Source organism: Mesoplodon bidens, assembly GCF_964165515.1.
Source record: "Mesoplodon bidens genome assembly, chromosome: 16".
Taxonomy (NCBI): Eukaryota; Metazoa; Chordata; class Mammalia; order Artiodactyla; family Ziphiidae; genus Mesoplodon; species Mesoplodon bidens.
In genome coordinates this window covers 21055907-21071967 of record NC_138173.1, presented here as the reverse complement: position 1 = coordinate 21071967, position 16061 = coordinate 21055907, and the positions used below count along the sequence as shown (strand labels likewise).

Genomic DNA, 16061 nt, shown 5'->3' with positions numbered 1-16061 from the left:
GTACAGAATTAGTGTTACATTTCCAAACCAATTGCACTGCTACTGATTTCTAGATTTACAAACACTAGATTTTATTTAAATTGGTACATTTGTCCTATATATACAGATATCTTAGAGAAATTTAGATTCTTTCTAGATATTTGAAAAAATAATTTATCGTATTTGGATGAACTTAAATCCGAGATAGACTAAAGAATTTTATTACATTGATTAAACAATATCCAAGTATTTGATATCTAAAGATATGTCAAAAACAGGAAGGTTTATTTCATAATTAATTCTGGTATCAAAAAGATGTCTTTCATCTAAAGCAAAATTCTCAAAGCAGAATATATTTTGTGCTATCATTTTTAAAGTGTTAAAAATAAACACTTAAGAAAACAATATGATATATAAAATTTGCAAATAAAATTTACTGATTCAGGTGTCAGATCAAGTTGTAAAACATGATTGTCATTTAAGTCAGCAAATGCCTATCAGCTGCTTTTTTCCTGTGAGACTGGAAGATTTTTCTTCAAAAGTTTCCTAATAGTGAGTAAGAATATGCTTCCTTAAGAAAATAATACTATGTCATATTCCCCTATCATTCTTTTGTGTACATGAGAAAATCAGACATGACCAAATAATAAATTGGTCCAGTTCCCTATGGTATCAAAGACTGTCACACACAAGGTAAAAGAGAATTTCCACAACTCTTGTTGCTTGCAGGCCTCAGGAACATCACAAAGAGAATAAACCTTCCAGAAACTTCTGAATCTATTAAATGTATAAGTATGGCCTTATTTTTATAAGCATATATCTTCTAATAGTAGTACTATAAAGAGTCAAAAGAACATTGATTTCAAGGTTTGAAACATTTTACTAAGACTTTACTATACACTGGTGTACATATTTGATATAATTAATCCATATTATTTTTATGTCCATTAATATCATCAAGAATATAATTGCTTTTGAATTTAGGGACATTCATGCTGCATCAAGAAAAGAGTTAAATTTTAGGGTCACTATTTCATAGCCATTGAAATAACTGTTGGATATAGTATTCCACCTACGTGGTCAGCTTTGAGATTTTTTGGCTAATTAACTTAGTTAATTAAACCATGATCTTAATGTAAGCTAGGAACTTCCTAAAGACCATCTTATTTTAAATTGAGAAGAAGTTATAAATAAAGTCTAGACCCCCTAACTCTAGCTAGGCACCCCAGAAATGTGTGTCACTGATAAGAGGCAGCAGCAGAGAATGCTAAGATGCAATAACATGTGACAAAAACAGACTCTTGAAGATAAAACAGGTCACCAGGATTACTTGCAAAAATTAGGGACATTATATTTTATGCATGCGTGCCTCTTCTACTCAAAGGGGTACCATCTCAGGTATTACGGCCTCCCTGGTAAATTATAGGAAATCAACTCTGGTGTCTTTCTCTGAATTGTTTTATCCTAGAAATATCTTATATTAAGTAAAGCCAATTAATTTTAAGAAGGTTTTAAGTTTTCTGATTATTCATATTTTATGCTTACAACTTTACTTGAAATAAACACTGTTTGTTACCTTAGACAAAATTGTGAAATGAGATCATAATTCATTTTGTGTTATTAAGGCCATCACACTATCCTCAAAAAAAAAAAAATGTAATTTTAATGCATTTTTAACGAAAACATGAAGCTTAATTACAAGTAAGGACTTCCAAATAGATGAGCCAATGATTATCTGTCAGTTATGGGATTATTTAACTTACATGAGATTACTAATATAAAAATGACATAATTCATTTCAATTCAGATGCTGCCTACTTAATAAATTTTCAATCCCTAAAATACAGAACGTTGTAAAATGGTTTATATTCATAACAAGTGAGGAAAATCCAATAACAAATGTGTACTCAAAGCAAATCTTGAAAAAAAAAATAACAAAATGCTGAGTTATTATTTATGAATCAATGCATCTGATAAAGTTTGAATACTATAAAACTTGGATATAACAGAAGATGTTATTCAACTCCAAATAAGCCTAAATTATAATTACCGGTACAGTATTTTTTCTAATGAGACTAGAATGAAAGGATAATTTTAATTGCAATAATGAAGGTTAATTTCCATCTTTCCTCATGTTTACTCCCTTATTAAAAAGTGGTCCCCTTAGCCATGGCAGAGACATATTACATTTTCAATGCAAATATATTAATCTGGATAAACTCTATATTAATTCTTGTAGTACAGAGAGCTATAATTTGGATTATAATTAATCTAAAGTGGCACTAGATTTAAATGACAATATAAATGAGGCATTAGGAGGCTTTTCTATTATGAATGAATATTCAACAAATATAACTTGCATATTGCCAAGTCTCATTTTGAAAGCTCTAGTCCTAGAGATTAATGTCAGCAACACAGTACAACAGCTTATACAAACACCATCTTCCTAACATGTGTTAATTCCTTCCTGTCTAAAAAATTCTGTGTTAAAGTGGGGTCACACTGTTTTCCCATCTAACACATTAAGATAGTGATTAACTTATAAATTTGCCAGTATTTTTAACATTTATAACTGACATCAGGAAGAAAACCAATACATACATAAGTGCTCATTCAGTCATTAGAAATCCTTACAAGGAAAACAATCCACGTAATAATTGTTTCACCTAATCAGATTCAATGTAGAAAGCAGAAAACTTTGTTAGAAGTTCATGTTAGTTGTCAATAATAACTGTCTTGGTGTCTGAGAGGTTTCAAGGCTAAATATTAGCATCTCAGTAATTGCTCTGAGTTGGTACGAAAGCCCATTTTTATCCCTACAGATGTAGTTGGGGAGGCATTTCTACAGGGATAAAAATGTGTTTTAGAAAACTATCATTATCCAATGGTCTGTATCCTCTCACATGCCGAGTCCTGTCTAGATGGTACAATTAGATGCCCAAGAAAGGACAATAACTCACCAGGCCGTTAAGGAGTGATTGAGCCCATTATTTATGTAGAACAGTAAACCGGGCTGGTGGAGATAGAGCCCTTGCATCTGTGGTATGTTCCAAGTAAGACTCTTGCCTCATTGGTGAGACTGGAGCCATTTTCAAGAGATTCCCACAACGCATCCTTTACAAGGTATTAGTTACTTAAAGCCAAGCACAATATCACATTCTTATGTATTACATGAACACTCAACGAACACCAATGTCCTGTGTGTTTTACACATTCTTCTGAAGAATGGGGTTGGGTGGGTGTATGGTCCGCAATCACTTTTGGCACCACTGTGAGAAAATCACCACTGAAGGCAGCAGAATACTGCCCTCCCTGAAGCAGTCCATCAGCTAACCTTGATGAGGTCCATCCTAGACCTAAACTGACTTCCTTGCTATTGCCAATTCTTTTCAAATGAAGCTTAGATGGCACTACCCTTGACCTTAACGGATCACAAGGTACTTCAAATTCCTTGTCAGTGACCTCAGGAACTGCATTAATATACAGCTAGGGCATCTTTTTTTTTTTTTTTTTTACATTGCTTTAGGCTCAAAACCAACCTTAGATCCTCTTTGTTTAAATCAAATTAGAATCATATGTTAGCCACGCCACTATATCCTAGACGCAAATTTAAATGGCACTCTTCTCACTGGACTCCAGAGAGAAATTCAGCATTGAATGGTATGGGGTGGTTATCAGGGAGGCCCTTCAAATAATTTTTGAAGGGAATGGAAAACTTAGATATGCAAAGACTGAATCACAAATATGGGATAATTCAGGTTTAAATAAACTTGCAAGTGAAAATGACATTTTCTGCACAACCCAATGTCTTCACAGTGAAAACAAGCTTCTTTAGATGCGGCTGTCATTGGAATTCAAGGAAAAGATAGATGACTACCTGAAACTAATAGGCTTGAACCCGTTTCAGCACTTCTTCTGCTTCAATGAGTCCAACATAATAAAACTAGGTATAGCGTGCAGCAAAAGTAGCCAATGTAATATTCATTGGGACCATAGATTTCCATCTCATACATACAAAGCATGGATGAAGTCATATATTTGCCAAATCAAACACAGAAAAAGCCTTAGGTATCCACACCAGATGCTGGCCTAGGGTTTGTTTGTGCACAAGTAAATGTCATGACACGAAGGTTTGTTTTCAAAGACAGTAGCTTTCATTACTGGGATTTGTCTATTCTAGAAGATCAAAATTACCAGCACCTAATCCCTTCTCAATGATATTTCCTCTTCTTAGGCTGAATCATCTGTAAACTTTTTCACTGGATTTTGTTTGAAATGCCTCAAATAGATGCCCTTAAAAAGGGCAAATTCCTGAGTGTAAGTTGTAAAAAAGCAAGGAAAAATAACATTTATTTTTAAGGTTATGTGGTTTGGGGAGGGGGGGAGCACATGTGATTGAATGAAAAAGTTCAAGTGATATCTAATCCTGTGCTTATGAAAAATTAATATGCCATCAGAGGAATCACAAGTATAGCTAAGATTAATGAAAGGCGCTTAAAAAATTACAAGCACACAAACTGATTTGATTAAAAAATAATCTCGCTGGTCGTCCTGCAATATTCTTCAACTTATCCACATCTATTCTGTCAGATGGTTATGATTAAAAATAGGTCAATGGGAGGCTACTGATAGAAATCACATGCAAAATGCACATGCAATGAATAGTAGTGGGAATGTTCAGACAGTTTAAAATGAATAAAAGCTTTTAATAAGCTTTGGGGGGGGGCAGTGAAGGAAGAGCAGATTGCAGGGAATGGAGGTGGGGGAAGGAAAGGTGAAAGATTCTAGTGTCTTACCAGAGTCTTTATTAGAGTTTTTGCCTTCATTATTGTCTCTTTCACTTGTGTCTTTCTCATCATCGTCAGCCCCGGCTGTAGGTTTAATAGCTATTTCTGTCTCCTCACTTTGTTCTTCTGTTAAGAAAGACAGACCAGTCAGTTGGATGGAAAGCCCTAGAAAAACACACATGAAAATAAACTATGTGACCATTTAAGAACTTTGTTATTTATGAATCATTTGCAGACATTCATTCTCAAAAAAGAGCATGAATTTATTAAAAGTCACTATTAGAACCTGCTGGCTATACCAATGCAGGTTTTGTTTTGTTATTTTTTAATCTCAAGCAACTTCTTTTATATCCACTGAGAAAATGTGCCTGTACTAAATTAATGGAAATCTTTTCAAAGCAATACAGTTTAAGACAGAAAAGATTGAAAAATGGATGTAAGGCAATTTTGTAATTTCAATAGTAGAACCTTCTAAGCTACATGAACCCACTGCTGCATGGACTTGGATAAATGGCAGAATGAACCAAATTCTCAGAAAAATTTCTTAGTTCAATAATGTGATAATGATGGGTTAAATGTAAGACAGGTGTTACTCCTGCCTTTCAGCCCTTAGACCCCAGAGGAATTCTTTGGAACGTGTCAGAGTAAGATCTCAAAACTTCAGTTACACTGGGATTTTATTTTATTATTTCTATAGGGGGAGCTATACGGGGCGTAGGACAGAAGGTATACTTCTATGACAACCACATCACCCCACACCTCATTCACGGGTTTCACACCAGCTAGATTACATGGAAATCCTCATAGTAACTCAACCCTATTTAATTATTCTGTAAATCTTAGCTATGCCGCTGCTGGTGGATTAATCTGTTTATGCAGTTAGCCTCTATGCTGGGTCTGTGTAGCACTAATCCGTGAAAGGCCCACTGTTCTCTTTCATCCTGCGATCATTTGTCTCTCACTGTGCTGATGTCACATTTTAATGAATTTTTAGCAATCTGAGTAATGCCAGATAACCAGACTCACAACTCCCCACAGCATGGCATGCTGTTTTCATTGCAGCACAAAAAATAAAAATCATATTTCCCTGTTCAGGTAGGAATTACATACATTAGGAGAAGAAGGTAAGATGGGATTAGAAGCACCAGGCTACTCAATTTCATAAAATCTTTAATGACCATATAAATTAACCCTGGAAAGGCAAAAGGTCATCGACACCCATTTGCATACACTCTTCTATTTGCTTTTGATAAGCAGAGCTTTTATGCAGAGAACATGATACAATTAACCCTTCAAGAACCGTACAAAACGCAGCTCCGGACATTTTAAGTGTCAGGCATTAACTGAAAATTACACACTGCATAAAATTTTCATTGCAAATGCTATAGTGATTGAAAGGGGAAATCATGGCCCTCTCCACACCCCATGTTTTTTTAATAACGTTCTGACAGCAGAATGAAATATCCACTGTCATATGTAGCAGCTGAGCACCAAAAAAAAAAAAAAAAAAAAAAGAAAAAATTGCTATTTAGTGCCTCACTTGCCAGCCATGCTCTACAACTATGAAAGCAGAAAACAACAGAGAGGGGCCAGTTCTGGGCTCAATGGGGGAAACTCCAAAAAAAAAACTAAGGGGAAAAACAAGGACGCTTAATACATTTGAAACCGGAGTTTGTTTCGACTGTTAAGTCCTCAAAGGCACCATACAAATCTCTTGATTCCATATTTGCACTTTGCCACTGCACAAAAGCAGAGGGGAGATCCTTGGGGAGGGGTGGGTCATCGGAGGGTTTGGGGGCAGCTTCCCTTTCAATACATGTGGAAATTGTACTTGAAGAAGAAAGAATCAACCCTCCTCCTGGCTGTAGCCTGCTTTCACCTGTCGGTGATAATCACTGATCAAACCCAGGCTCCCTCCTCCCAGCAGGGGGCCAGGCTGGGTGGGGACAGCGGCCTGGCTCAGTTTGGGAGGCTGGGAGGCTGAGAGCATGACTAGATTAGGCTGTGTCCCCCGCCAAGTCCACCCACGTGACGGGACATCCAGAGTCAGGCCCGCGACCTACGGACGGCCCGAGGCAGAAGGGATGCGAGAGTTCTTGGAGGAGATTTACTGGACCTCTCCCCCAGGGCTAGGAAAATGAGGCATCAGAGTGCTACTGCATGTCCTTATCTGGAGGGGACAGAAAATTGTAAGGGCTATCACAACTCATGTTCATAAAACATTGTGCGTCACGAGAAGAAAACGAAGATTGTGAAGGTACGAAAAGAAAAACTACAGAATCATCTGCGTCTCATCAGACAGTTTTTGCAGGATCCTCTTCTTCATTTTTCTGGTATGTGTCTTAAGTGTGAGAGAAATTCCCAGACAAGTTCTTCTATACATCACTGTGGTGTCTGACCTCAGCCTGACCCTGGCAACAGTTTGAGAAATCTGAATGTGAACAAAGACTCTGTGTCAGCAGCAGGGAGAGATTGTGGGATAGACTCTCCCCATCAACTTAATCGCAAACAGCAGTTCTGAGGCCATAACTTTGCACAGCTCCTCCAAGCCACAGCTCATAACCTCCAGAGGTGGATTTGCTGGCACTCCCTCAGCTTCTGTGACTCCCCACACTTTTCTTGTTCTTCCTTTGAAGTAGGCAGTCAATTAGCTCTAATGCTCCAGCAATTCAGACCTGTTTTGTGGTTTTGAAGGCGAAAGCTGTTTATTACAGGTAGGCTCTTTGGAGCCATAGAACTTGGCGAATTTTTAATCACATAAAAAAGAATCAAAGGGTAACTTATGTACACCATAAAGTTTCCTACAAGTCAGAAGTAAAAAGTCACTTTCATTCTTAAAGAGAGTTTTTGAAATAAATTTGACATTCATTTTGTAAATAGGCTTTAGAGTCAAGAGTATTCACATGGAGAAACCACTTTTTCTAGAAAGCCTTGTAGGTTGGATTTGGGGTTAAGGGCAAGAGTTGGCTACATTCTATTGAATAATTTTCAAGTACCACATTTCATCAACTGTAAAATGCCATAAAATGTAAGATGCTTATGAAAAAAGGAAGAAAATTTTATGAAAGAAGGAAAACAGGGTATGACATTAAATGTATTAAAGGGATGTCTTATAACTGAGGGAAATTATGTAAAATTCCAAAATAAGGATACTATATAACATAAAATTCCCAAATAAAGATGCTAAAGCAGTTTCCCTTTCATCAATAAATTTCTTCAACGTGTTACATGTTAATAATAATAATTATTAACATGTTAATAATGAAAGTATTATAGCATTTCATAATATTGTTGTATTCACACTGTATATATTTCAATTATTCTTTTGCTTCATGGAAAATAAAAAATATAGTATTCATATGTTAAACTTTATGATATGAATGTAGTTATGCTTAAATGCACATTAGGGTACAGTAGAACTTCCCAATTTTCAGATAAATGATAAAACGTTTTTATTTTAAAACGCTTCAAAATAATAGGAAGAAGACAAAATAATACTATAGTCATATATACTATAAAAGTACAGTACAGTTAACTTCCCCTAGCATTTTTATCATACTAAAATGATGATCTTATAAGTTACACATAGACTATATTTAAAAGAAAAGTTTTTGAATGAGAAGCTTATTTTCCTTTGAATAATAAAAAATGATTGGAAAATTACTATCAATTTATTCTACAAAATTATATAATTTCGAAGCAAATCGGCTTCAGTGACATTCCTCTGATCTGAACACCAGTTTTGCTTGGTTCCCATTGCTTTATTATACTTGGGTTTGGAAACCCTCTGAGTCTTCTAAGGAAAACACCACATGCTATTTAAGCCCGTGTAAAGAGGAAGCAGAGGTTAGTGACTCAAACATCTGTAGCTTTTTTTTATGGAGCACCTATTCTAGCTACTTGGCTGACAAGAATGCCTTCCTGGGCCCCTTCATTGTCTCCCTGTCCAGTCCCCACTCCCTCCAAATTTATCCTTTATATGATCTACTAAATTAAATTTGACTTCTCTACTTAAAATCTTTCAGTGACTGCTATCACATAAAGAAAAAGCTCAATCTTCTGTACAGGGCAAGAATAGCCGATCCTTGTCTACCAGTCCAGTCTCATCTTTCTTCACTTCCTACCTAGCACTTAACTCTCAAGTACAGTGTTCTCAAATTTTATGGCACCAGAATCACCTGGAAGAGTTGTTAAACCACAGATTGCTGGGTCCCATCCTCAGTGTTTCTAATTCAGTAAGTCTGGGATGGGGCCTAAGAATCTGCATTCTTCCAAGTTCCCAGATTGGGCTGATGCTGATTTTAAGGGGCCCACACTTTGGGAACCTCTGCTCTACACATTACCTCTTTTAATTCCTTTTTCACATTTGTTGCAATCTGAAAATAACATTTATTTGTATAGTAATATTGTCTAAAAATGAGAGAACTCATTTGCCTTACTCATAACCTATGCCCAACAGTTCCTGGCAATTTTGAGTTAAACTGGTGATTCCTAGTTTTCCTGCTTGAGGTAACTAGGTCTGTGGTATGATGTCATCAATTAAAAGAGGAGAAGAAATGGTTTTTGCAGAAAAGAGAAGTTCAATTTGGAATTTGTTATATTTGACTTCCCTGTAGAACACCCCTATGAAAATATCCAGAAAGCATGGGAATATCTAAATATAAAGCTTCTCAGAGAGCTTGAAGTGAAGATGTAAATTTTGGTGTCTTTTATTTTTACAAAACAATAAAGAAATGTATTGAGAGGGAGCGATCTTTTAGTCTAATATTTTTGTCATGGTCTTGATTTTTGCCCTATTACTTTCAATCTAGTCATTAATGCAATTTTTTGATTGGCTTGAAGTGAGGAAGAACTGAGCTTATGCTACTTTAGCTTAAATATGTTCTTCAGTTTTCTAGGGAAAAATAATATATAAAATAAAAAATAATTACTTATACATAAAAAAGTATTCATGAGACACACATAGGTGAAGGTAAACTTAACTTTGAAGATTTTTTTTAAGAGGGAAGTCCTGAGTTTATGTTGGAGGAATGGTTTCATTTGCAATTTTTTAAAAGTATTTCAATACCCCATTATGAATGTGAAGAACTTTTTATAATCATTTTTTTTGTTCTGTATAGCACATTATTATTCCAACTGTATAAATCTGGAAACCGGAATCATGTTTATACAGCAGAAATAAATGAGGTGTGTTGTAGCAACATGGGTGAAATTCCCCTTAAATTATCTGAATATAATGCTGCTAAGAAGGCATAGCCTCCATCTTTTACCACACACATAAGCATGCAAAGCACAGGAACTAGTGATTGTATTGACAGGGCGGTAAAAATCCAATCAACTCATTAATTACCAAAACTAACTCCACCATCCAGGTTGTCTGACTTGGGGAAAAATAATACCCAGCTTATTGACTTATACATTGTGTAAAACTGACCATTTAGGTAAAACTTCATTGTGTGTAAATGTAGATGTGAGAAATTATCCAGCAGAAGTTACCTGTTCTTGAAGAAATTGCTTTACATATGCATCCAAATATTGGCTACATTTGATTTAATTTATTTGTTATATACTGGGTTGGCCAAAACGTTCGTTCGGGTTTTCATCCGCTCTTACAGAAAACCCGAACGAACTTTTTGGCCAAGCCAATATTTGATTTAATATATATAATATTGATATATTCTATATAGAATTTCATGTATTTGTATAAGGGATCTGATCAGTTCTAATTAGAACAGTTCCAGAGATAGTTCATTACATAAATTATGAGAGTAACAAATGTAGCTCATTCAAGACAGACAAGAATAAGACCAATTACCTGAGGTTGCTCTCAATGGCTGCTCTGTAAGATCATCCTCACAGGTCCTGGCTCCCAAAGAGGCAGTTTCTGCAGAGGACATCAGAGTGAAAGGTAATCAGCATGCCATGTTCAGCTCTGCAGTGTCAGCCAGTATCACAAGAACCCAAAATTTGGCTTTCAAAGAGATAAGCATCAGGCAGAACTCAGGTGAATCTCTGGCACACCTTACATCCTAGTGGCTGGAAAAATGAGCCCAGGGAGTGGCAAGATTAGATCTAATTCTCAACAATCAGCAGCACACAGCGAATATAATAACACAGATAAAATATGGAAACAAGAAAGGCTCACTCTGATTTTTCCCACTTGGTTATTTGGCCAAGCCTACACGTTATAATGACAATGGCACATTACATAAACTATGAGCATACTTTTACTTCTCTGTGAAGGTACCAAAAAAAAGAAGAAGAAGAAAAAGAAAAACTCAATATATGGTAGCTGATGTGAGAGACCAAAGCAAAAAACAAGCACTTGAAGAAACCTGAAGAATATGTCCAAGTTATCAAATCAACATCTTTATTCTGATCTTTTAGGTGAGCTCCAGAGCAGAAGTGCTGGCAATATCCTGGATTGCTAAACTTATCCCCAGACAGAAATCATAGGTTTCACCTAGCTCCATTCTTCTTTTGTGTTCCCTGTTGTAGGGAAATCTATAACAAACAACTAGACTTCAGAAATCACTTTCCACACCGTATTCTTTACTGACTCAACACATGACGTTGATTCCATTTTACAAAGTCTTTTGTCATATCTGCTTCTCTATTCTTCTGTCATCATCTCTTTTTTGACAATTTCAATAGCCTCCACAACAATCTCTGGAATTCCATGTCTTTCCAATCTAATGTCTCGTAATATCTCAAGAGCTATCATTCTAGAAAGTAAAATTGCTTGAGTAAACATCATGGCCCTAGCACTGGATTTTCGGCATATTACTTGACCTCTTTAAGCCCTGATTCCCTCATTTGTAATATACAGATATAACTACATAAATAATCAACAACCATAAGAGAAAATAATCCAAACAAAGGGAAAATGTGATATGGTCTTTAAAGTGAGAAAAGACCATGTCTCGTTGAGAGAATAAAAATGCTGTCACACAATCCTTACACTGTTAAATAGACTCAAGTTTATCTAATATTTCTAGGCAATAGCATCTGTGGTTGATTCTGAGGGCTTTAATTAAACACATAATTAACCTTTAAAATAGAAGTGCACACCAAAGCACTATCATTGCCTTCACTAATTGTTTTTTCTGCTACATACAAAACCTTTGGCCTTTGATGGTAAACTATTTAAAAACAATACAATCATAATAAATACCCAGGGCCCTTTCCCAAACAACAACAGCAACAAAAAACAATTATCTTGTAACTATATCTTAAATTAGTTTTGAAAAAAAGAATTTGTCATCAGTCTTTGCTTATAAATTCAGGAATAACTTCCAAAAAGATCACAACATTCGTGTTCAATCAACATGTCTCTTAAGAAGGCCACTTCTTCCTCCTGGCAGTCTCTCATATCTTTATGCCTTGATCAATGTTGTTCCTTTTATTTTTTGAATGTCTTTTTTTCTTCTCCTGTTAAACTCTCATTCTTCCCTCAATACCTAAAGCAAGTGTCACCTCCCCTGTGCTTTCATGAACAATTAGCTTATACATATGTCTCAGTACTTTTGATGCATTGTGATAACTTTTATATAATTCATGTCTATTTCCCCAAGAAACTGTGAGTTCCTTGAGAGCTTTCATTTTAAGAGATTCTCAACTTAGGACAAAGTGAGGCATATCAAAGTCACCTAGGATACCTTTATTCAGAATACTAAACCACACCCTATATCCTTAAACAGATGAATCTCAAGATGAGAATTTTATAAAAACTTCCCAGAGCCTCAGAACTCTAAATTCAAAGCTTCCTCAATTATACCAAAAACAGAGAAGTCCTCTTACATATATATGTATGTATATATATATGTGTGTGTGTGTGTGTGTGTGTGTGTGCGTGCGTGTAAAACCATTTCTTCCCCTCTTTTCTAACAAAAACAATTCCATTTTATCAAATAATTCTTACCATTCCACACACACACACACACACACACACACACACACTTCAATGTATTAAATAGTCTTGTTCAAACAGATATCAGTAGTAGCTAAGTGAATTTGACCAAATGACTGCTACTCTTTAAAGATTCATGAAAAAAAAACACAATGACAACTTATTAAGTTTGTATCTCTGCCAGATACAGTGGTAAACAATTTGTGTAAAAACAGTCATGTAACCCTCACAATAAAATCATGAGGTAATGCTTAATCTTTATTTTACAAATCAGGAGCCTGGGGGCTCAAAGATGTTAAGGTCACTTGCCCGAGGTCCCCAAGTTTGAAACTGACAGAGCCTGAAATGAAACCCAGGTCAGTATGGTAAAAAAGTCTGTGAAATTTTGGATGTGTCCAGTTTTAATACCACAGTATTTAGAAGCTTATAAAAGTCTTCCTACCTTTGTGAAGGCCAGAAAACTAAGTGTGTGTGTGTGTGTGTGGAGAGGGGCGGGAAGGAAGAGGGTAGAAAGCAACTTTTCACTAGTCCTGTGAAATTTCTGATATTTCATAAAAGATTTACATTCTTTGAATATAAAATGTAACCAAATAATAGTTTGGTGCCACATTGAAATTCTTACATTTAATAGTGATTTAAGGAAATGTGCAAAATGTCAAAACCAAAACTGTTATTTAATCACACAAATTAGATCATGTGGCACTTGGAGACTACTCCGAAGACAGTGACTTGTGCAAATAATTTTGTAAAGGAATGTAGTGCAGGATGCCACAGAATTCTTTCTAGATCGTCAACAATAGTGCCTCCTTTATACAAGTGATATAAATATTTTAATAAAGGAGATTTTAAGTTATCAGATGAACTGACTATACTTTTCTGCCTGTGTAAAATGACGTTAAAAGCTTACTAACGATACATAGCATCTTTCAATATTTCCCTTTTTTTTTTTTTTTTTTTTAGGTACGCTGGTCTCTCACTGCCGTGGCCTCTCCCGTTGCGGAGCACAGGCTCCGGACGCACAGGCTTAGTGGCCATGGCTCACGGGCACAGCCGCTCCGTGGCATATGGGATCTTCCTGGACCGGGGCATGAACCCATGTCCCCTGCATCAGCAGGCGGACTCTCAACCACTGCGCCACCAGGGAAGCCCCAATATTTCATTTTAATAACTTCTCTGTAATAACAAATCTGACTGTTGTTAACACCCTCTGTCTCTTTTGCTGGTGATTTAATTAGATTACTAACTTGTGTTCTCTAGCACCTGACCTTTCTTATGTAATACTATTTAAAAATAAGACCACTGACAATTCATTGAGTATTCTACTCTATTCTGTCAATTTTGTGATGATCAAACATTTGAAAATGATACCAAATTACTTTATTTTTATTAACACGAGGTAGGAGTAATTGCTGCATTTTCTGAGGAATAGTATATTGATTACCACAGTCACCATCACTACCACCAACATTTTACAGCATTTGCTTCGTGCCAGGTACTGACTGATGCCCTTTGTATGTGTTAGGACACCTCAAGCAAGTGGTGGAGCTATGATTCGAACCCATATAGCTTTTTTCAGGAATAGCTCTCTTAACTGCAATGATATACTGAACGATATTTTTTAAATCCTAGAAGTGGCTTTCTTTTTGATTCTGTAATTATTTCTCATTTCCCTTTTTTCTCATTTGACCTGAGTTCTGCTAACCACCTTTTCCCTTACCCCAAACCAAATGGTTACATCTCCAAAGACAATGCTTAAAACCTAAATTTTGGGCTTCCCTGCTTCCCTGGTGGCGCAGTGGTTGAGAGTCCGCCTGCCGATGCAGGGGACACAGGTTCGTGCCCCGGTCCGGGAAGATCCCACATGCCGCAGAGCAGCTGGGCCCGTAAGCCACGGCCGCTGAGCCTGTGCGTCTGGAGCCTGTGCTCCCAGCGGGAGAGGCCACAGAGATGAGAGGCCCGCGTACCACGAAAAAAAACAAAAAACAAACAAAAAAAACTAGTTTTTTAGGGTTCTTACTCCTTTTAATTATGAGAATGAAAGCCCTCACCACTCTCTCTCTTTTCTTGTCCTGCCACACCTACTCATAAGCTTGTTCACCTCACTACTCCTTTTTTCCTTCCCTTGTTTGAATAATATTTATTCTGTAAGTTAACTGATAACTTTCAGGCATTCAATCTTAGTTCAAAAGTCATCAAGTTCTTATCTGGCAAATCTTGATTTTTTTTTCCTGCAAATTGGAATAATACTTTAAAAAAACTATATAATCCATACAAATCTAATGATCAGGGAAAGATCTGGAATTTTTAATTTTTTAAAGCAGTCTAGATACACAAACAGAGAATTCTAAGTTTGAGATTGCTGTGATTTGGAAATAAATCTAATTTAATGTGCACTTGATTATTGCAGCAGCCACGTGCTTTTTATATCCTTATCAGCAAATCTGGGAAGCATTTGGCACATGTTCAGTGGAAGTTTTAAAATAATGGTTGAATATTTAAGTTGCTAAGTATAGTACTAAGATAGTATTTGCTTACAAAACTTGCATGTCTCAACCCCTCCCATTGATTTGTTAATGCATTAAATAATCAAGTGCATCACTATTTTTAGTAAAATGTTTAGCACATAGAATAAAAAATATACCACCAGAGTAAATATTAAGCTAACTGGTCTAAAATAATAAAGAGAAAGAAAAACATTTTCTGTAGTCCTAGGTCCTAGATAACATTTTGAGTTCCACTTTACTTTCATCCATTAAAAAAAAAAAAAAAATATATATATATATATATATATATATATATATATATATATATATATATAGGGCCATTCTTATTTTATAATTGGAGAATAAGACTAAATTCTGAAAGAGAATCCACAAATTTCAACAGCCCTTCTAGCTCCTCCCCCCATTTTTTGAAGTCCCTCCCCTCTCTACGTCAGCTCTATGACTCATTGTAAAAGGTACCTTACAGACTGGGAATACAGAGACGATACTTGCAGATCTCTAGTTTCAAAATAATAAGTGAATATTTGTTGGAAACCTGTTAGGTGCTAAGCATGTAACATGCATTTCCTCACTCAATCCTCACAGTAAATCTGTCACAGAAAAGCCATTGCTTTTACGGAAGAGAGGAGATATCAAAGCTCAGACATTTGTCCAAAGGCACAGAGTGGCAGAAGGTAGGATTTCAACTGAGTGAGTCTGATTCTAAAGCTCTGTACTCTCCCCTGGACAGGGGTGCCTCCAGGCAACCCCCAGGACTCCTGGGCCAGGAAGCCTAAAAACTTTGAGTTTCCTACCTCCTAAAAAAACAGCTCAAACCCCTTCAAAGCAGATTCACCATGACAAGACAATATTTAAAAGAACACATCAAATTCAACATTTATT

The 16061-nt window shown here is 36.0% G+C and overlaps 1 protein-coding gene across 5 annotated transcripts in view; it reads right to left on the bottom strand.

The window, feature by feature from the left end:
• The window catches only part of ZFHX4 (zinc finger homeobox 4), a 179984-nt gene that overhangs the window by 21758 nt on the left and 142165 nt on the right, over window positions 1-16061 (bottom strand). For all 5 annotated transcript variants that reach the window (XM_081214310.1, XM_081214313.1, XM_081214309.1 and 2 more), the window contains exons 5-6: window positions 10582-10650; window positions 4776-4892 (exon numbers count right to left, since the gene is read on the bottom strand). In XM_081214310.1, coding sequence (XP_081070436.1) covers window positions 4776-4892; window positions 10582-10650 — 186 coding nt within the window. The remainder of the gene's footprint in view (window positions 1-4775; window positions 4893-10581; window positions 10651-16061) is intronic.